The sequence below is a fragment of the Hydra vulgaris genome, chromosome 14, assembly GCF_038396675.1.
Source record: "Hydra vulgaris chromosome 14, alternate assembly HydraT2T_AEP".
NCBI lineage: Eukaryota > Metazoa > Cnidaria > Hydrozoa > Anthoathecata > Hydridae > Hydra > Hydra vulgaris.
In genome coordinates, this window is record NC_088933.1 from 38210718 (window position 1) to 38233509 (window position 22792).

At 25.4% G+C, this 22792-nt stretch overlaps 1 protein-coding gene across 1 annotated transcript in view; it reads right to left on the reverse strand.

Moving 5' to 3' along the window:
- The window catches only part of LOC100200520 (CXXC-type zinc finger protein 1), a 39680-nt gene extending 17348 nt beyond the window's left edge, over positions 1 to 22332 (reverse strand). Inside the window, exons 1-12 of the mRNA XM_065818477.1 lie at positions 22112 to 22332; positions 21916 to 22019; positions 19584 to 19747; positions 19329 to 19406; positions 18969 to 19055; positions 16452 to 16514; positions 15639 to 15740; positions 15166 to 15351; positions 7440 to 7669; positions 5629 to 5734; positions 1192 to 1287; positions 1002 to 1115 (exon numbers count right to left, since the gene is read on the reverse strand). Coding sequence (XP_065674549.1) covers positions 1002 to 1115; positions 1192 to 1287; positions 5629 to 5734; positions 7440 to 7669; positions 15166 to 15351; positions 15639 to 15740; positions 16452 to 16514; positions 18969 to 19055; positions 19329 to 19406; positions 19584 to 19747; positions 21916 to 22019; positions 22112 to 22269 — 1488 coding nt within the window. The 5' untranslated portion in view covers positions 22270 to 22332. The remainder of the gene's footprint in view (positions 1 to 1001; positions 1116 to 1191; positions 1288 to 5628; positions 5735 to 7439; positions 7670 to 15165; positions 15352 to 15638; positions 15741 to 16451; positions 16515 to 18968; positions 19056 to 19328; positions 19407 to 19583; positions 19748 to 21915; positions 22020 to 22111) is intronic.
- Positions 22333 to 22792: the final 460 nt, after the last annotated feature.

Here is a 22792-nt window from a genome sequence, read left to right on the forward strand (position 1 = left end):
CACTAAAATTAAAGCAGCCCTATATACCAACACTCCTGCCACCACCACTGTACAACAAAGTGATTACTATACTTTTCCGATTTAAATATTTTAACAAGAACTTTGATTTTTCTATTTATTACTTTGAAGTTATTTTTATCACTAAAAACTGTTTACTTCCATTTCTCTAAAGACCACCCAGTTCTCTCCTTTCACCATCTTCATTTAGTGAGCTGGTCTCTTGCCATCAGCATAGGTATTCTAACAGATGCTTAAAAACCAATTTTTTTCCTTAGTAAAATGTTTCTAACTGTATTTGAAGAAATACGCTTTTCATGGTTTTTGTTAAACGTGTTGGTAAGTTAGCAATAACTTAACTACGGATTGACTTGACAAAGTATAAGACTATTTTTGCGCTAAGTAGTTTTTTTAACTTTTCTTATACTGCATTTTGTTGGATGTCACCTGTTGTTTTAAATGTCTTTTGACTACATCTGACGCAATTTCTTGAATTTATTTGCTATTTCTCTATTACTTATCATTTAGCCATCCTTTATACCGTTTGCCACTTTGTTGCTTTGCTTACTGTTTTTCAACCCATTTCTATCTTATCCAACCTTTTATAATAAATTGTCAAACAAACATATAAATAATAAAACAATTATGAACAACAGTTGAGTTGAGAAGAAAGTAGAAAGGAAATCAATTATAGAGTTTGTACGCCTTTTCCTTTCTAGCAATTTTTTTGGTATGTTTTCCATATTTCTTTAAAAAAAGTAAATTAATAAAAAGAGTGAACTTTCAATTGAAATGTTAGTTGTAGAAAAATATTTTTTCTGTCATATAGATATACATACATACATACATACATACATACATACATATATATATATATATATATATATATATATATATATATATATATATATATATATATATATATATATATATATATATATATATATATATATAATAAATGCACAAGAATTTTTCTTGAATGTAACTAAAATTATAGTACATACTTTGGCCCAACATTTCTCCATATGTTTAAAAGCTATCCTTGGTGCCAATGCTACTCCACATGTAACACAGTACATAGTGAGATCAAGATCAGTATCGCGCTCTTCGTCATTTTCCTATTGTAGTGAGTTTAATTATTTACTATATGTTTCTAAATTAATATTAAATCAATTTCCTAACAAAAATCAGAACCTCCTCCTCCTGTATACTCAAACCTTTGGATTTCTCCTGTAAATTTTCTAAATCATGACATAGTTTGTCCAGTTCAACAAGTTCATCTTGGCATTTCTAAAAGTAAAAAATTGATAAACAAATAACTTGTTTTGATAATTACATTGTAACCAAGGCAATAAATTAAATAGTAATATAACTTTAAAATATCTTCAGAATAATAACAAATTTAGTTTGAATATAAAAATAATCTAATATCATTATCATTATTACCATTATTCTAAATAATAAAATAATAGCTGATTTCGCAAATTGCAGAAAAATATTAAAAAAATGTTAAAAAAAATGCAAAATTTTTTTTTTCAGGGGTTGCTGAAGACCATTAAGCATTTAAAAGGTTCCTAAAAATACCAAATTTTTGAACATAGTATGTAAAAAAAGAAGTTTTTTGTACATGGATCAACATGTTAATCAATGACAAAAAACTTCTTTTTTAAAAAATTGAAAACATTAAAAAACTTAAAAAAAATTTTTTTATACGTTTTTCGAAGCAATATAAATTTTTTTGGTTCATTATTTTCTTAATATCGGTTAATCGAAAATACTTTATTAAAAGCGTGATAAGTAACACATCTTAACACAGTTTGATAATAGTAAACCTGCTTATCTACTCACAAAAATGTCTAAAATGCAGGTGAAAGACTTGCTGAAAAAAATGATTTAAGAATCTTAAAATTGTTACTCAAGATGGAATGTTAAAAATATGTTGATGAAAAAAGACCTTGCTAATAACAAATAGAGGACTGATCAGAAAATGGTTGGTGGGATCAGAATGTTCTTGAGTTTTTAAAAATTAAATTCACAAATGCCATTTTTCAGCAAGAAGGAGAACAAGATTTAGTCAAGCACTTACTGAATAGTTTAGAGAGGATTCAAGAGAGATTAGGGTTTGGGATACCCCGGCCTTTTTAGAACCGCCGAGTTCGAGCCAAGCCTACGAATATTTATCAGGTCTAATACGTTTTTTAACTCGCAATTTTAACAATAGCATGAAAAGATTTTTCATTCCCAAACCGATTTGAAAAATTGATTTGGTATATGTTATGGTAAATAAAACGACTTTTAGCCTGCTTCAACGTCTAGCATAAATATATTATTCTATACTTTATTATGATGTTTAACTACCAAATAAACTTGACATTACTTTTTAAAAATACTGTGTTAGTATTTACAAATAATTTATAATTTATAATAAAATGCATGTAAATATACTAGCAAAAATAAACTCGACTAAATTAAGATACATATAAGTGTTTAATACATACCAGAGCAATTATTTTTTACTTAAAAAATAAAACTTTAAAAAAACTAATGCACTCAATGAATTGTCCAATAATCTAGAACAAATTCTTGTACAAAAGTTAGATGCTACAGAAAATGTTTGTTCAGAACTTGTTAATGTTGGTTTTATCATCATTAACGCTTGGTACAGTTATTCTAAATATGCAGTTCTTTTTTTAGTTTTTGAAATCAATAAAAATTCTTTTTAAATTTCAGCAAATTTATCTGCGCAACTTGACAAAATTGGACATTTCGCACTTTTAAATATTTTATGTAGTTCTTTTTCCATTGTTAATACTTGTGCCTTTCCTGGAGTATTTTCGTTATTTTCAGTTGAATGTTTTAGTTGAATTTGCTGTTCTCCATCTCCATCAAACAATCTTATCAGTAAATCCGTCGTAAATGTATTTTCTTTAAAGGCATTTACAAGAGAATCAATATAAAATCATTTACAATAGCTCTTCTTATACTTGGTTTTTACAGCTATTTATTTTAGTTTTCATCGTCATTAATAGCTATCTACTTAAATAACCATTGGATTCTTTTCATTTTCTTAACATAAAATCTAGATACCATTTCAAGCAATGAGTTCCAATCAGTTATTATGTCTAGCACTAACTGAAGTTCATTTCCTAAAACTATGTTGATCTTTTCTTGCAAAATACTATTTTGCAAAAAATAACTTGAAAAATTAAACAATCATACAAACACTTTTTATATTTTTTCCAAATTCCCAAAATTTGTTAATTTAACCTCTCCGTACTTTCAACATTGCCGCTCTCGTCAGAATAATAATTTTCATCTTGATCATCATCAATACCATCTTGACCATGGTCATCACCATCACCATTAATATCATCTTCATCTTGCAAGACGACAATATTTTTCTTTTTATATAGTACATCGCAAACAGCTAATTGTACAGCTGTACATAAGTTAAAAATTTTCACTAAACCCAGATTATACACTTCAGAGTCAATTCCATGCAAATTGATATTTAGATATTTCTCAATTTTCATACTTGTCTATTTATCAAGTGTAATGCTAAATTGATGATCTTCTTTAATTTTTTCTTGTAACAATTCTAACATTCCAACTTCTTTTTTTCATAAAATTTATGAATCAAATTCATAACATCTCTTTCGGCTTTAGGAAGACTATAACTTCCTAAATTTACTTATTAATTTTTAGATTAAACTTTCACGAAAAAAGTTAAACTGTAATTTCCCTAACTAATATACTATCAAGAGCGACCATTTTAGCGACAATATTTTCTAAAGGTTTTCTTGCAACAGAAACAAAAGTGTCAATAGTTTTAAATCGTTTGGTGGTGGAGTTTTCTTCTATTTCTTCTTGTATTGGTAAAGAAATTCCATGTTTAACTTTTAAATGTTTAATCATTGATGAAGTATTTCCACCTTTGTTTGATATTATTGTTGAACACTTACTGCATTTAACACTCTTCAAATTGGTACATTGGGTGAAATAGTCCCACACTTTTGAATTCTTCGGCATAAGGGGCTGTATAAAATGTCACACTAAAATTATGATATTTCACTTTTTTCAATAAAATAGAGAAATTAATTAACTATCTAATTAATATATGATAAGTGTTCGTTTTAAAGTTTTTTAAATACGCGCTAAATGAGTTAATTTATTAACTTTCTAATCAAAAGTCTTTATATTAGCGAAAAAAAATTTGATTAGAAAAAAATTTAAGTTATGTGCATTTGGACATACATGGAAACATACATAAATTAGAATGTTCTCAAAACATCTAAAAAGCTGTGGTTACGTTCAAGTTTCAAGCTAGATAGGTCAGGAACTCGCAAACCTTACTACTGTAGGGTTTTCTAGAAAAGGAAGGGATACAGTGCGACAATGTGTCACTGCGTACGAAACAAGGCCAAACAGTCAAATCATGAGACTTGCCGAGTCTTAAACCAGGTATCAAATCCAGGTATTTACCTTCAGATTCGCTGCGTCCGAGTCCAGGTACCCTGAACCAAAAAACCCTAACTATGATAGGAATAGTCTGAACCACAAGCCAGAGTAGAATTTAATTGAGAAATGAATTGAGCAATGGAAACCGGAAGGACTTGGATGCCTAACAATTGGTTAGCCTGTTAACCTGGAATGGCAGGAAGAGTATGGCCATTATAATCAAGAGTCGAATTTGAAAAAAAGTTCTTGCAAACAGCTCTGCCTTATCCTTGGTAGAGGTAACAAGAGGTAACAATTCAGACGCACAAATTAGAGATGGAATGTTTGACCTTCATTAATGATAGGTTTTCAAAAGGTCTCTAAAGCCTAACTTTTGAGATAAGGTACACGATTTAGTAAACTGGGAATAATGGAGCTTAGCTTCAGACAGCATCTTTTTACATTGATTTCTCACAATAATAAAAAAGTGTTTGTTTTTAGGAGAAATGTTCTTTTGAAAATGATGAAAGGATGAGAAATGATTACAATTAAATGTAGCAGCTGCACAAGAAGGTGAAAACGATGGAGTAGAATGAGGCTTGACTTTAAACCAATGAGGAAAAATAAAAGCTTCTATACTTACCTCTTTCTAGGCAATGTATTATGTATGCGATTATCAGCAGAGACAAAAACATCAGCTCAAGAACCGTCATGAAGAAGAACAAGGAGAAACTGAACACAAGCTAAGATCAGAGACAAGACACAAATCAAGAAGAGAAGGTAAGGATTAGGAATGTGTGGAAAATAAGTCATCAAGTTAACTATCTGAGTAAGAGATTGCTAATTAGGTTTGAATTCTCTGACCATTCTTTTATGTGCTAAACAGAAGTACAACAAAGTGATGCTTGTATAACAAAGTATACGCTTGTAGGGGGTAAGAATTGATCTTTCATTTATTTCATAAAAGCACATTACAATAACATTAACATCTGAAGAAACAATGTAAAACAAAATTAGACCTAAGCCAGCATTTGATATAAAATAATAAAATATATTTAAAATGTTACTTTTATTATAGTACACTAATTTCATGTAACAATAACAAAATAACTATTTATACTATTTTTACTTACTTCATTTTTTTTTTTACTGACTCTTTATATCTTATTTTGTTTTTTTAAAAATAAATATTACTTTTTGAATTAATCGAAGTCTTTTAATTTCCTCGTTTGCAAGTTGTGTTGAGTGGTATCCTTTTTGTAGACTTTTCATTCTGGTAGGTAAAATAACTTGAAGTCGACTTAAAAGAAAATTAAAAAAAAAATTCTAATGAAACTGAAAAAAAAATTACTAATTCAACATTACGTTTAAAAATGCAATCAATCATTGAACACAAAGATGGAATTAAATCATTATTACAATATACTATATAAGTTATTTATTTTAAAAACCAGAATAATTTGCAGATAATTAAAAAAAAAGTTTCCACTTTCTTAGTGATGATAGTCATTTTTGAAGTAAATTTCTGAAATTTTTATATATCTATAAAAGCTATATTAGCCAGCTACATTATATAACATTAATTAACAACAGCAAGTTATTTATTTTACAATATTATTAGTAGATTCACTCAAGAGGTTTTGAGCAAATTCGCCCTCTTTAAAAACACTGATTAAATTATCATAGTAATAATATTTTGAATAGTTATACTAATAATATAATGAATATATTTACTATAACTACATTGAAAACAGCTTTAAATAGATTTTTATTCAAAATTGATTTATTACTATAAAAATTGATTCACAGTTAATGTATAGGCCATTTTGTTTGTTATTGAATATTTAAAAAAAAAAAATCAATAACAAAATTTTTTTTAACCTAATTAAATAACTTTGTTAGAAACTTAAGTTATCGTATCACCCGAAAAACTTATTAAAATCCAAATTGAGTTTAAAGTGCTAATATACTTTCTGCTTAAGTTTTTTGAGTTTCATATGTGATATGTTTAACTTTATTTTAAAAAATTTTAAAATTAACTTGCACATTTTTTTTTTTAAATTTTTAAATTATCATTTATATTATTATCATCATTATTTTGATTTATTTATAAAACAATTTAATGTTTTATTTTTGGTCAAAAACTAAAGAAAAAAAAAAAATTGAATTCTCATAAATTTCATAATTTTTTTAATAATTCCCATGAAAGTAAAATGCAAAAAAAAGATAGCATAAGCATTGAGGAAAAAATCATTTACCAAACACATCAAGATCTCACATCAACAATTATATTATATATATATATTATATATATATATATATATATATATATATATATATATATATATATATATATATATATATATATATATATATAATATTATAATAATATTATAATAATTAATGCTCAAACAGTTTGACTAGCAACTATTATTATATAAATTGGTGAATATTTGTTGGTATATAAACTGGTGTATACAAATAGTATAATGACCTTACCAAGTCAGAGCATATCACAACTTTGGATGCATATTGCCTTTTGGGGCTCACAAAAGAGCTGGTTGTTTTGCTCTCAGGAGTTCATTATTTGTCCTATAGGGATAAACATCTCCATAATTTTGATACATTTGGTAATATTTTTATTGTTATGGTAAAATATATATTTCCATATCATAACTAGTGTGTTATTTTTAATCATATCAACATTATTTAAAATCCAGATTTGACCAAATAAAATTTTTACTTTAAAAAAAGAAAATTCTGCATTGATTAAAAAAAAAATTATATAAAATAAACAGAAACCAAGCCCCTAAAATAGGTAAACTTTTGAATAACATTTTCTTTGGGTGCATCTGATGACATTTTTTATTGACATTGACATTTTAAAAAATGATAAAATATTTTCAACCTAAATCTAGTAATATAATCAATTTAAAATGAAATGAAACATTTAAAATAAAAACCGCATTTAAAATAAATCTAACTGTATTTAAAATAAGTCTAACCGTATTTGCAGCTGAATACCACACTCACTGCTGCAATACTTTGAAGAATTACGAGCTGAGTTCACACAGCCTGGACCCAAGCATTGTTGAGCAGTTATAACTTCTCGTTCTTTCCTAGATGATCGAGTTGTTCTACTTGTTGCAAGCTTGTCATGGTAAGGTATAGTTTCCCTTTTAAAATTTGTTACATTTTCATATTTAGCAGGTTCTGAGTAGCGCTCACTGTAACTCTAAAAAATTAAAGCAACACTTTTCTCACTTTTATCTGCATTAAAAAACTATTATTAAGAATCATTATTATATGTTTATAGAACCAATGACATATTCACACAATATCAACTGAAGACATATTGATACAAAAAACTTGAAACAATATTTGTGGCAAAATGTAGTTTGAGCAACATAGTTAATCAAAGAAATAAAAAAAAACATAATGTATGAATATGGATCATTATGACAACATTAACAAACACTATTCTCAACAATAAATTATTGCAAATAATTAGAAAGTAATAAAAAAATCTCAGAAAGTAGCAGTGCAACAAAGTACTACAGCTCATCACTCTTAATGTTCATACCAAGCTCAATACTTTTTTAAAAATCCCCAAAATAACAAACTTAATGACTTATATTCTATATTTTTTCTTTATATTTCTATACAAATAAAGTTTTTATTTCAAACATAACTTTTATATATTTATTATATTTATTTATAACTTTATCTATCTATATCTATCTATACTTATCTATATCTATCTATCTGTATATACATACATACATACATACATACATACATACATACATACATACATAAATACATACATGTACACATATATATGTATATATATATATATATATATATATATATATATATATATATATATATATATATATATATTTTAACTATAACTTAAGTTGACCATTGTACTACAACTCAACCACTTGTTTGTTGGTATGTCATCCAATTGGTATGACAACTAAACCACTTGTTTAGCTTGTCATACCAACTATGCAGAATTTCTAATTGAATAAACATGAACTGCCATAGTACTAATCAAAATGCTTGGAATTTTTTTTCAACAAAGGAGGCAAGGTTTTAAAATCCACACCAAAATCTTGAAAGTTATATACTATGCACCTTCAGTTTGTTAACTATTTTACCAATCATCAAGTAAAGTATGGAACATTCACTCTATTGTCTGGTAATTCTGAAAATATTGTTTATTTTATATATAAAATAGGCGGTGCTTGTGAAAGGAGAAACTAACAGTAAAAGCTTAAATTAGATAAGTGTTTTTCTACTATCTTTTTACTAAAATTCCTTTAAACCATCTTTTTGAGTTTCAATATAAGTAGATTCAATAAGTCTTGCTTCACTTTTTAGTCCATCTCATGCTTCCTGAAATTCTTGCATGTTCTTCACAGATATTCCACTATTTTTGATCAAATTTCTTACTTTGCTTTTCAATGTGGCTCTAAAACCATCAACTACTTATTTTCTCTTGTGTGATGAAGTGCATAATAAACTTGCTTTTGAATTGACTGCAAGCATTGTTGGATTAGAAGCTTATATTGATTACTGTTTCCTGAAATGTTTTAACAATCTCTTCCAAAATTGGAGTGACAAGAAGTTTGTCATGTTTACTAACATCTCATATTGATGTGTAAGCCAAATAAAATCTGCAAGTGACGGATAAATTAACTTCAAGAGAAAATGAAGAGAGCCCTTTTTTTCAACCTTTTGGATCTATATGTACTGATTGCCATAAATGGTTTTGCTTGATTTTTTTTGAAGGTTGACAATTTTTTGCCAACCTCAAACACTTTTAGGTCAACAGTTAGGTCGGCATTCGCCAACCTAACTGTTGTCCTAAAAGTATGTTGACTAATTCCGAGGGTTGTGTATATATATACATATATATATATATATATATATATATATATATATATATATATATATATATATATATATATATATATATGAGGGTGTCCTTTAAATCAAATAAATCTCATTCTATAGGAGCTATTGCTCTGAATAGTAATAATATATTTGTATTATATTGTATTGTATTGTATTATAATTTTCTGGTTTCTCGTATAATAAAAAGTAGCAGATGTAAATTTTGACTTTTGAGGTTTTTTTCATTTTTTATTTTCATTTTTAGGTATTTTGGCTGTACCTAATTGTACCTAATAATTTCTCAGCCAGCCTCCTTTAACCCTAAACTTAAGCCAGAGTAGAAATAACAAAACTTTTAATTTATTTTAGCTAGTTCATTTTTTCTTCAGAAAAATAAAATGGAATTAAAAGTAATTAGATTCCTTGATTTAATTAACATTTAAAACTTTTACATTCTAAACCATTTGGTCACTAACTTAAAATAAGATTTAAAAAAATGAATTAAAATTTATTACAAAACCTTTTTTAAAGACAATGGAATGTATGAAACTTTTTTGTTTTTAAAGATAGAACGTTTTAAAATATTTTCTTTCAAAGTTAACTTTTGCATGTTGACAATTATATATGATAATAAGATATAATAATAAGATATAATATATAAGATATAACATATATAAGATATAATATATAAGTTATAATATTTAAGATATAATAATAAGATATAATAATAACTGTTTTTAATAATAAATAAACGAAAGTAAAAATTTAATAAATAAATAATAAGTTAAAAACCTAATAAGTAATTGTAGTAATTATGTAATTGTAGTAATTATGTAGTAATTAATTTTTGAATGAGAATTTAATCTTTAGCTTGCTATTTTATTTTATGTTAAGGAAACCAAAAATCAAAACGAATATTTTTTCATAACAGTTTTGCTTTACTTTATACTTATTTCGACTTTAATGATAATAAAAATAACGATAAAAATAACTTAATAAAAGTTTTTAAGCTTTTTTTTAAACTTTTATGCCTTTAATGTTTAAAAAAATCTATAGTAAATGTAATTTTAATGTACACAATTTTTTTATCATTTAATATTTATTATATAATATAATAAAAAAACTATTATTACTTTTGTTTTATTTGAAACGAACTCTTAAAAAAAAATCTAATAGATAACTTAACTATTTTGATTTCTTTACTTCCCATACAAAAAGTTCGAGTTATCCAAAGAAATTCGCTGAAAGGGGACAGAAAATTGGTTTGACTACTTTTAACTTCCAACTATTTCTGGCAAAAATAAAAATAATACCATGCCGGAATATTCCATTACATAGACTTCCTTATAATGTTGATTTTATTATTTGTTATTGCTTTATTATTTGTTATTATTTATTATTGTTTCTTATAATTTGTTTCTCTAATTGGTATTTCTATTAAAATACTTAGGGATGTTTTTTAAAGAAATGTCTGCCGGATATTTCAGCTACCAAAATTATTTTTATACCACTTAGCTGGAATATTACGGATTTATATTGCAGAACTGTAACAGCTTTACTTTATTATGTTTTCAAAAATAACATTCAATAAAAAGTTTACTCTTTGCAAGATGTGATAAATTACATTAAAAAGATGTGATAAATTACTTAGTTTGGATTGTGACAATGATGACAATGACAATGGAAAAGATATGAGTGATGGTTCTCACGATGAGATTGAATTAAATATGTGCTATTGTAGATGTAGACAACAAAAATATTAAAGAGATGGTAGTTAAAAGTCCTTTAGATTATCATATAGTAAATAAAAAACAGGTCACCAACCTAAGGACTTGTCCCAACTTAATAAACAGTACATGGAAGCCTACAAATGGTGAATTACCAACACTACATCAGATCCTGGATACATGTATCACTTCAGAATTTATACAGGAAAACAAAGTCTAACTGATGCTATTGATATTAAACTACCAGAATGTTCAAGCTTTAAAAATACTGAAAACATTGTTGTATACATGATGTTGCCACTTCTGAATAAAAGTTATATTTGGATGGATAATTGGTATTCTTTATGTCTTTTCCACTTTCTGCACCACTATGGAACAATAGCATGTGGAACAATTTGATCAAATCGCGTTCCACTAAATCTAAAAAATGCAAAAATCTGACTAATGAAATTGCTGCATTTTGCTTCGGCCCACTTCTATGTTTGACGTACAAAGATAAAAAAGATTTTTATATGCTTAGTAGTCAACATGATGAAATTATATCTCCAGTAAAAAGACGTAGAGGAAGACATACACTCTCAGTAAACACCAAACCAAGATGTGTTGTAGAGAACGACTATAATATGAGTTCAGTTGACAAACGTGATCTAATGTTTTAATTGATCAAACACGATCTAATGTTTAAACCTAATTCAATTGCCAAAAGAAGTATGAAATGGTATAATAAATTAACATTTCATTTGCTGCATATTGCCTTGTTAAATAGGTACATCTTATACAAGAAAAACTATCCTAACACTAAAGTCTTTAAGTTTCAACATGATATTGCTGCATCTTTGTTATTTAATGATAACAATTCAGTTGATTTTATAAAAGAAAGAGAAAACGGGGATGCTCCATCAAGACTTAAAGAGAAGCATTTTCCTGACGCATTAGTTCCTACTGCAACTTGAAAAAGCCACAGGCAAGATGTCGTGTATGTTTTAAGAAAGATATTCGAAGGGATGTCAAGACCATTTGTCCTTTATGTCCAGGCAAACCAGGTCTTTGTGCATAAACATGTTTTAAATTATGGCATACTGAAATAGAGTATCGAGATAAAATAGAAAACAACTGGCTTTTTATACTAATAACAAACATCCTGAAGCAGTGTTTTCATACTATGTAAAACTTTTAACTGTAAAAATTGTGTTCTATTTATAAACTGTAAATATTTAAGAAATAAAATGTTTCAAGTTAGTTGTTATTATTTAGTAGAACTAATTAAGTTCAAATAACTATGTAACTTTATGATATTATTTTAATAAAAAATACTAAATGTTTTTTCTTATTTAATTATATTTGTGGCTGCAACCTCTTTTTTACATAAAATTAAAACTATCATGTTATTTAGCTAAAAAAAGAAGATTTAAATGCAGTATATTTTTTAACTACGTAAAATGAAATGCCTTTTTTAAAATAGTTTTTGCATTCCAGTTATTAATAATAGTTATTAAAATATTAAATTTGGGTTTAAAACAATGAAGCATTTTGTAAACAAACATCTGAAAATTTTTATTAATTTTATGGAAAATTTAGCCAGAAATTTTAATGGTAAGCTATTTATAAATTTTATAATGTTTTTAATTTATAAATTTTTTTTCAAATTTCAAAACTTTTAAATTTTATAATAATAATGATTTTAAATACTAAGCTATTTATAATTATTGATTAAAAATTGTTAAAATCATTTTTTAAACTACTAAAACTAAAATTACTAAAATACTAAAAGTTACTAAATATTTAAAATACTTTAAAACAATTTTAAATACTTACAAATAGCATAGTAGTATTTGCAACTTGAACATTTATTAAAATCTTAAATAAAAATAAAATAGGTTTTCTTAGCGTATCTAAAGAAGCATAAGTCCACTGCTAAATTTATGTTTGCAAAGAAATTTCTTTTACAACAAGATGCTATTTTAAATCAACTCTTTATCATTGAATAAAACTAAACAAGGTGAGCACTAACAAACTGATATCTAAAAAGCATTGTCTCGGCACTGTTTTTAACAGGAGGGAAAATGAGGAGTAGGGGGGGGGGGAGAGGAGGGGTAAGGTGAGAAACTCAAAATATTCCCTCTCCCCTTCACTTTACTAGAAGGAAAAACCTGTATCCCTAATCTAATTTTAAACTAATCTATACTTCTTTACAAAAAACTATAATATTTATATATTTAACTAAACTAACTGTACAGACCCTTAAAATACAGGTCTTGTACAGTTACAAAAAAAAAAAATACAGTTACAAAAAAAAAAAATTAATACAATTAACTTTAAAATTATTTTGATATTAGTACCTAATTTAAACCTTAGTTTAAATAATATTTAGTATACTCGCTTGAAATGTTTTTAATGATTACAATCGGTATAAAATGTTTTAAAAACATGTAAAAATAAACTTTAAAATATTTGGAATAATGGACTTAACATGACCCATATAATACAGGTCATAGTCTGTCTATTTTGTACTTTTTCTGTATTTATTCTTTACATAGTGGTTTTATTTTAATAATTTTAAGTAAGCGGTAGAAAATAAAAAATGTTAAAATTCTCAATTTGAGTTAATATTTATTGTAAAATTGTAAACTTTTATAAAAAAAATGGCGACTGACTTATTCAGCCTTTGGAATTAGGAAAAATGAAGTTGGCAATATTTTGCTGACCTTAATCTAATAGAGGTCAGCATCAGGTATTTATTATTAAACAGCAAATTAATGCTATAAATCAAAATTAAAAAGATATTGCCTCAATGCAATTTTCAAGTAAAAGTAAAACTGTAAACATAAGTTAGATATTTGCATACACTTTTTTTTGACAGTTTCTTATAAAAAAAAGTGTTACAACTCTTTCTCGTTATTAACTCCGGTGTAATGGCTGCCATAAGTTTCATGTCAAATACACACAAATGAGTAACGACAGCAGCAGCAGCAACAGCATTAAATTTAGTATTAATATATAACAGATTATAACAAATAATAAATAAATTGTTATATAACAAGTATATAAAAAACTTTTATTTTGTATCTTTAACAATATTTACCATTATTTCAATTACTATGAGTACTAGTATTAGTATAAAGTAGAACCTAGTAAAAAGTGCATTTCATGTATAATACGTATTAAACTATATCGAAACCAAGTTTGTCATAAGCTCAATAATTCATTGATATAGTCAACTGTTGAGTCAAGGATTGAATTAAGCGATTGCAAAATGCAAAATCTGGAAAAACATCTTGTCTTCAAAATTTTAGTTTATGCAAAACTGTGTTCTTTGTTTTCAAGGGGCAAATCAACTTAAATTTGTTATAAAAAATAAAAGAATAAACTTACAACTGCAAAAGTAATAGCACTTTAGTAACTAACTGCTTTATAAAAGTAATAACGCTATAATAGTTTACTTTTATAACACACTTATAACTTTGATAATTCATTCTTTGTTAATTTTAAAATCAACCAATAAAATTTTTTTATTGTTTGACTTTAAAATAAACACGCTTTTTTATGGACTTTTAGTAATGTTTTTTAAAATGCTAAACTTTTTGTAAAGTATGTTTTTATAAAGTTGTTTAAGTGTAATCGTAAAAGTTGAAGTTTTTAATAATATTTGAATATCCACTTTGTATTTTCTAGATGCTTTTCTACTTTGATTAAAGCTTGGAAATACTAATATTGTTTTAACAAAAAAAGAACTTTAAAAAGCTATAAGTGCTTTATAAAAGTAATAACACTATTATAGTTTTATTACTTTTACAATGCAGTTAGTGACTAGAGTGTTATTACTTTTGCAGTCGTAAATTATTGTTTTGTTTTTTATAACTTTTTCGCAAACAAACTTATAGTAATTTGCTCCTTGAAAACAAAGTACATGGCTTTGCATAAGCTAAAATTTTGAAAACCAGATATTTTTCCAGATTTTGCAAATCGCTATCCCTCAATTCAACCCTTGCAACACAAGTGGTATTTGAGCAAATAATAACACTTTGTTATATGTAAACTGTCTATTTACTTTCGATATAAAAACTTTTAATAATATATTTGAAAAAAATTATTTGGTTACCATTTTTTTTGCAGTAGCTCGTTTAACTTTAAGACTTTTTTTTTTAACTTGTTCTTCAATAGGTATCTTATCAATAGGTATTTTATCAATAGGTATCTTGTCATCTGGAGTTTTATCATTGGGCATTTGTTCAGTATTGTTTTGACATGGAGCTGAATAACAATGATCTTTCTGAGGTATCAGTGACTAAAAAAAAAAAGCTTAAAATATTAGCGCAAAAAAAGCAGTGGTGAGAAAACTTGTGTTCGATTTCACTGCTGTCAAACTTAAAATTTAAATATAATTCTTAAAATCAAAAAAATTCTTTAAACTTAGAAACTATTATTAGATCAATTTACATTGATTACATTTTTACATTTAAAATTTTTTTATTTAAACTCTTTTATATGTTCTATAATAGCTACCATTTTTAAAGTTTTTATAGTATCAAAAACAAATGTAAAAGGTTCAGTTGATTTAATAGTAATAAATACATCATCTGTTTCTTGCTCATTTGCCTCTTGCTCCAATACAGGTGACAATGTGGGATAGTTTGTTAATAATTTTCCAGTAGATGTAGTGAGTGATGTATTAACCTGAGAAAAAAAAAATTTAATTAAATAAACAGCAGAACAAGAACATGAGGATATGCTGTAAGCGTTCTATATTTAATTTTGTTATTTTAATTATATTCTAACTATAATATTATATAAACTTTGATTTTAAGAACTTTTGTTTTATGTAATATCTAGTGTTGTTAGATGAACTTAATAATAAAAAATCTAATAACTTAGATGATATAACTTCGACTAAATCTGACTATGTTATGATCGACTTGTTGTTTATCTTTAATGTAATAATTAATAGTTAATAATAACTAATAATAGAAATCAATAAATAAGATTAAAAAAAACAACAACTGAAATGTCAATCTGTTGTAGAAAACAAATATAATAAATAGTGAAACTTTTTAGTTCCTATGATATAAATATGTATTAAATCAAAAAATACTATAAATTATGGCAATAGGAGCAAATTAATAATTAACACACAACAGTAACAAATTAATACAAACCACAACAACAATAAATAAATAATTAACTTAAATGACAATTTTAATGAAAAGAGTAAAAATTCTTAAAAAAAAAATGAAAAAAAAAATGAAATCAAAAACGATTAAATTTTAACTATGATTGATTAATGATGATTTAATTGATGCTGATGATATGATTGATGATAATGATATGATTGATGATGATATGATTGATTAATGATAAAATGCTTATAAAAGAACTAAAAAATCTTACAGAATCTGAGTTGTCTGATAAATCTTTGGATCTTCTTTTTTTCTCTCTACGAACTTGGTCATTCTTTTAAAAGAAATAGATTTTTAATACTAACTACTACATAACAATTATTATGTGAAATATATGATATATATCAATGCTCGGAATTAAGAGAAATGAGGTCAGCAATAAAATGCCGACCTCAAACTGTTAGAGGTTGGCAAAAAAAATTTGACACAAAGGGGTTACCATAAAATATAGAAACCAAGTAGGCCATTTTTGGTCGAACTCAAACACTTTTAGGTTGGCAGTAAGACATTGCCGAATACCAACCCTAATTCTGAAGGTTGATATATATATATATATATATGTATATCAACCCTCAGAATATTTTAGGTATATATATATCAACCCTCAAATGCTTTAGGTCAGCAAAAAATCGCTGAACTCATTTCTATGTTTTATGGTCAAATCTTTGTTTCACATTTTTTCAGACCTGATGCCGATCTCACACAGATTAAGGTCGGAAAAAAATTGCCAACCTTATTTTTCCAAATTCCAAGGACTGTATATATATATATATATATATATATATATATATATATATATATATATATATATATATATATATATATATATATATATATATATATATATATATATATGCGGTAGTGGTGTAGTGGTAAAGCGCTCGCTTCATTAGCGAGAGGTTCCGAGTTCGATCCCCACCACGTCCCTGGTAGTACCGCGCTCAACTTGTTTCTCCGCGCAGCGGCCTTGTTCGTCAAGGTTCGTATTTCAGAGTTATAGGGTTGAGAGAGGGTTATAACCACAATTTAGTAGCCTCCTCGTCTGTAGTGGCCTTCTGGGCCATGGGGAGGTGAATTAACGAAAATATATATATATATATATATATATATATATATATATATATATATATATATATATATATATATATATATATATATATATATATGTATGGGCAATTTTACGAAAAACATAAGGTAAGTTAAACTTTATTTTGGCAATAAGGTTGCCCTATCTTTGCCTGACTCATAACATTTTAACATATTTTATTTTAAAGAGTCTGAAAGACAAAGAAGCTTTTTTAGTCTGGCTTTTAAAGTTTTTTAGCCTGGCTAAGAGAGGGCAATGTATATATATATATATATATATATATATATATATATATATATATATATATATGCACACACACACACACACAGCAAAATATATATATATAAATATATATATATATACACAACAGCAACTTAAAACTCAACTACAGATTATGTGGTCCCTGAAGAACCTGGTGTTCCTACAAAACAAGTCTATAGAAAAATAAAGAATGGAAAAGGTCAAAGCTATTCAGCAGTATATATACTAAGAGTTTCAAATACTTTAGTAGCAACCGGCAATTCTAGGAAATGAAGTATCTTCAACTTTGAAAGTTGCATTATCAGATGCTAATGCCATGCAATTGGTTTAATAATTTTTTTAACTGCTTCAAATTTTATTTACCTAATCAGACATAATTCAACAACAAATCTCACATTAAATACCTAACCTTTCCTTCTCCACTATATCTACCTTTTCTAAGATAACTTATTGTAAAGATCTAGCTCCTAAGCAACTTAAATCTTAAGATTTCTACAAATTTTCTTGCAAAAGCTGTAATGCCAGTTATATTGGAGAAACTTCTAGACATTTGACAACTAGGATAAATGAGCACTTTAGAACTAATAATAAATATAAATTTATCAACTAATTGCACAAATTGGTCTAATTGTTATTCTTTTGAAGTTTTGGATACTGTTTTTGGATAAGTTTTGGATACTCCAACTAAGCATAAGTTAAAGGTAAAAAAAAGTGCTTTCCATTAAAAAGAAAATTTTTCACTTAATAAACAAACTTCTCATTATACTATTAACTTATCTATTAAACTGATTCTTAAAATGATTGGTTATTTACATTATACTATTAACTTATCTATTTAACTGATTCTTAAAATGATTGGTTATTTACATTATACTATTAACTTATCTATTTAACTGATTCTTAAAATGATTGGTTATTTACATCATACTATTAACTTATCTATTTAACTGATTCTTAAAATGATTGGTTATTTACATTATATGATTAACTTATCTATTTAACTGATTCTTAAAATGATTGGTTATTTACATTATATGATTAACTTATCTATTTAACTGATTCTTAAAATGATTGGTTATTTACTAAGTCATTTTTGTAATCTTTTTTTTTTGGTTTATAATGTATATTTTTGTCTGTTAAAATTTTTTGTAAAGTCTTCAATTTCAAGTTTTTCTTGCTTTATTTTTCTATTATACTTTTATTTACAAAACTCATGTATCTTTATCTATTACTTGTTGCAATTTTTTTTCATTTATTTTTTTATTCTCCCTATACAATTATCATCAGCAGCATGATTGTTCCATCATTCTTGTTTCCATGCTTTCATGGGTCGGACATGTATTATAAGTACACTATAAAACTTAATATGTAAATACTTACTTTTTTTCTCACTCGGGAAAGAAACAAACATTGTTTTGCTCTACATTTCTGCCTCAGTTTACCAGGTCCACCAAATTTTTTCATATCCTAAAATCTCCAAAATAAATAAATAATTAAATAAACAATTTATAAAATAAACAATGCAGTAGACTATTGTTAGAATACTTAGCTCACAACCAAGAGGTTTAAAATCCATCTCTCTAGAAATACTGTACATAATAAAGCCTTATCTAACAAGGTTCATGTTTTAAAGTATAATCATCTTTATTTAAAGTAAAATAGAGAGAAAGTTGTGACTCACTTAAAAATAATAAAACTACTTAATTAAAAATACTAAACAATAAGTTATATATAAGTTACCGCACAAAAATCACACTGCCCACAATCCATTTCATTTGTGCATGATGCACATACTCCACATGTTCGGTTCTTTCGCCGCTATCAAAATAAAAGAATGTAAAAATAGAAACAACAAAAATTTGCTAACTTTCATTTTGCATTCTTCTGTTTTCATTAAACGCAAAATGCAATAAAAATAAAAATAAAAATTGAATTTTTTTTTAAAATTAGCGATAATTAAACTGACTGATCAAAAACTAGTATAAAATGACTTACTAAAGTATCACTATTCTTTCTTTTTCGTTTAAAATCTTTATCCTCTAACTTACTAATATCATCAAATTTCTCATCATAATTTTCTACTTTCTTTTTCTTTTGACTTTCTTTTCTTTCTTCCATCCGTTTATCTTTAAAAACGATTTGCAAACCTTCATAACTATCTTTAAAAATTAAATGCAAAATATTATTGCAAATATAGAATACAATTTATAACAAATACCAAAATAAGAATAGTTGTAATAACATAGTATAATTTATAAACATAACAATATCAAATAAAAATTGAATTTACTTTTTTTTAACACAATAATAAAGTTTATTATTTCATCAGAAATTTTATACTAATCTTATTTGGTCATAAAAAGTTGATGAATATAATGTTTGTTTTTTCGAATGTTTTTAGTACATTGATTTTTAAGTTATTTAATTGATTTTTAAAAGTTTTGGTTTTACACTTAAATAATAGTAATTGTTAAAGCACATGTAGACTGAAGGTAGAAGGTTCAAATTCACCCTAAAGATCTGGAAGAACACATTTTAACCAGTTTATACACAGAGCAGCCTTTTTAAAATAAGGCTTGTTTTTCAAAGTTTACAATTGAGAGAATGGTGCAAACAAAGTTTAAAAAAATAAAAGAATCAGCATAAGGCATCTTTGACATTTCCAAAAAGTATAAAATATATTTTATCAACTTAATCAATATAATATTAGTGAATAAAAAATTTTGTAAAGCTATTTATAAAAAAAGTATTTATAACTAAAACATAATAAATGCTGACAGCTTTAAACTTAATCTTCTCTTTTTCATTAATATTTTAACATTTTAGGATAGTCATTATGACTATCCTGAAATGTCAAATGTTTAAATATTCAATGTTTAACATTAAAAAAATATTTTTTTCAAATCTTAAATTATATTCATCCTGAAGGTTTGAAAATTACAATAAACACTGGGAAGTGTGAAGTACTGATTTGACAAGAGTGAAGAGGTTGAGCACTCATTTAGAAATTAGGCTTCACAGTAAACAGGCTTTACAATGATCAGACTTCCAAATGATAAAGCTTCACTGTAATCTTCAATTAAATAACTTTATTTAATTGAAATAAAATAAAACCAAATAATGAACAATTTTAGCAGTGCTAATTTTAGATTAAAAATAAACCTTGACTTATTTTATCAGCTAATAAAAAGAAATATTTATTTCTTAACAGTTATTAAACCATTCACAAAAATTTATTACGAGAGGAAGTGCTTTTTTTTTTATTTTCCCTAAAGTTTACATTATCGGACTTCCCTTCTTTTAACATTCACCAATTCAATTTAAATTTCAAGTGCTATTTAATAATTATTACCTAATATTTATTATTTAATACTTAAAAATTAACAAATATTAAATAATATTATTTACTTAATACTTTTTAATTTCTAACTTTTTTTAACTGTTAACTATACTTTATTACTTGGAAATTAACTTACGTGTTAATACTGAATTGTGAGTTTTTTTACATATATAATTAAATAAAATTAGTCTTTGTCAAGCTGGCGATTCAAAATAGGTTTGAATGATTTTTCAAACACTCTTATATGGCTTCTTGTATGATTTTTGTTGTTGTAGACATGATTCTTGTATGATTTTTTTTTTGTAGACATATCACACTTTCTAATAACATATATTTAAAATGTTTTGGTTACCATAGTAGTGCAAAGAAACACCTAACAACTTTTTATGGATTAACAAGGAGTAATACACCTCTTTTTTTGGATTATTGGGTAAACACCTGTTAAATAAAAATTAATCTTAGTATCTCTTTCATATATTAGGTATATAAATGTATATAAGTATTGTAAATATAACTTAATTATTAATTATATATTTCATATATAATTAATAATTAAGTTCTTTGATACAAAACATACTTTAAATACTAAGAATACAAATGAAATGTTGTTAATAGCAACAAGCAAATGCTTTTATTTTATTGTGATTTTTTTTAAAGTTTTTTCCAGATGCTTACCAGATAAGGGTTGCAAACTTGTATGGCAAACTCCGAATGTGATCTAATTTATGCAGTATAAAGTTTTTTTTTAACATGCATTTAAGAATTCTGACTTTTATTAGCTTTGTTTGCTGCAATGTTGCACGGCTGAGCATATTCAAGATTAAATTAAATTCTAAACTTTTTTGAATTTTAGTTCATTAATTTAAAGTCTTTTAAAATTGAAACCAAATTTGAATTAAAAAAAATAAATAAATAAAAACTAAAAAATAAATTTTATTTTTTAGTTCTTCATAAATGTACTTTGAAAAACTAAATAAAAATATTTACCGAGACACTGTTGACAGTACCACTCCTCAATCTTTCTTGCAGCTCTTTTGTTTTCAATATTTACACAATCTCCGTGAAACCATTCCATACATTTATCACATGCACTATTATTAAAGTCAAAATTTGAAACATATAAAAAGTTAAAAACAAAATAATACATAAACTTTACTAACAAAAACGAATTTGTTTCACATACATCATAAATCTGTCTATGTCTGAACTTCGACATATGCAAAACAGTTTAGTGTCTTTCTCATTTTTAGTTTTACCAACATCATTTTCTTTTTCAATATCTTGCTCTTCTTCTATATGATTGTTCGATTCCACTTCTTGTGAAAATTCATCACAATTCATATTTTAATAGGCCATTGACCCAAATGACACCAGAATTAAAATCTTATTATAAAAGTTCATAATCTAAAAAATGTCAGATGTCAGACATGTTATTTAAACATGCATTTATACATACACATATACTTATATATAAATAACATAATAAAATATTGTTTCATCATTTATGACTCATCAGTTATGATATATATATATATATATATATATATATATATATATATATATTCATATATATATATATATATATATACATATATATATATATATATATATATATATACATATATATATATATACATATATATATATATATATACACACATATATATACACACATATATATATATATATATAATATATATATATATATATATATATATATATATATATATATATATATATATATATATATATATATATATATTAGGGCTGGTACTGATTAATTTTTTTTTGTTCGATTAATCGTCTAAAATTTTAATCGATTAATTTCGATTAATTCTGAAGTCGACAGAATAACCTGCTTTTC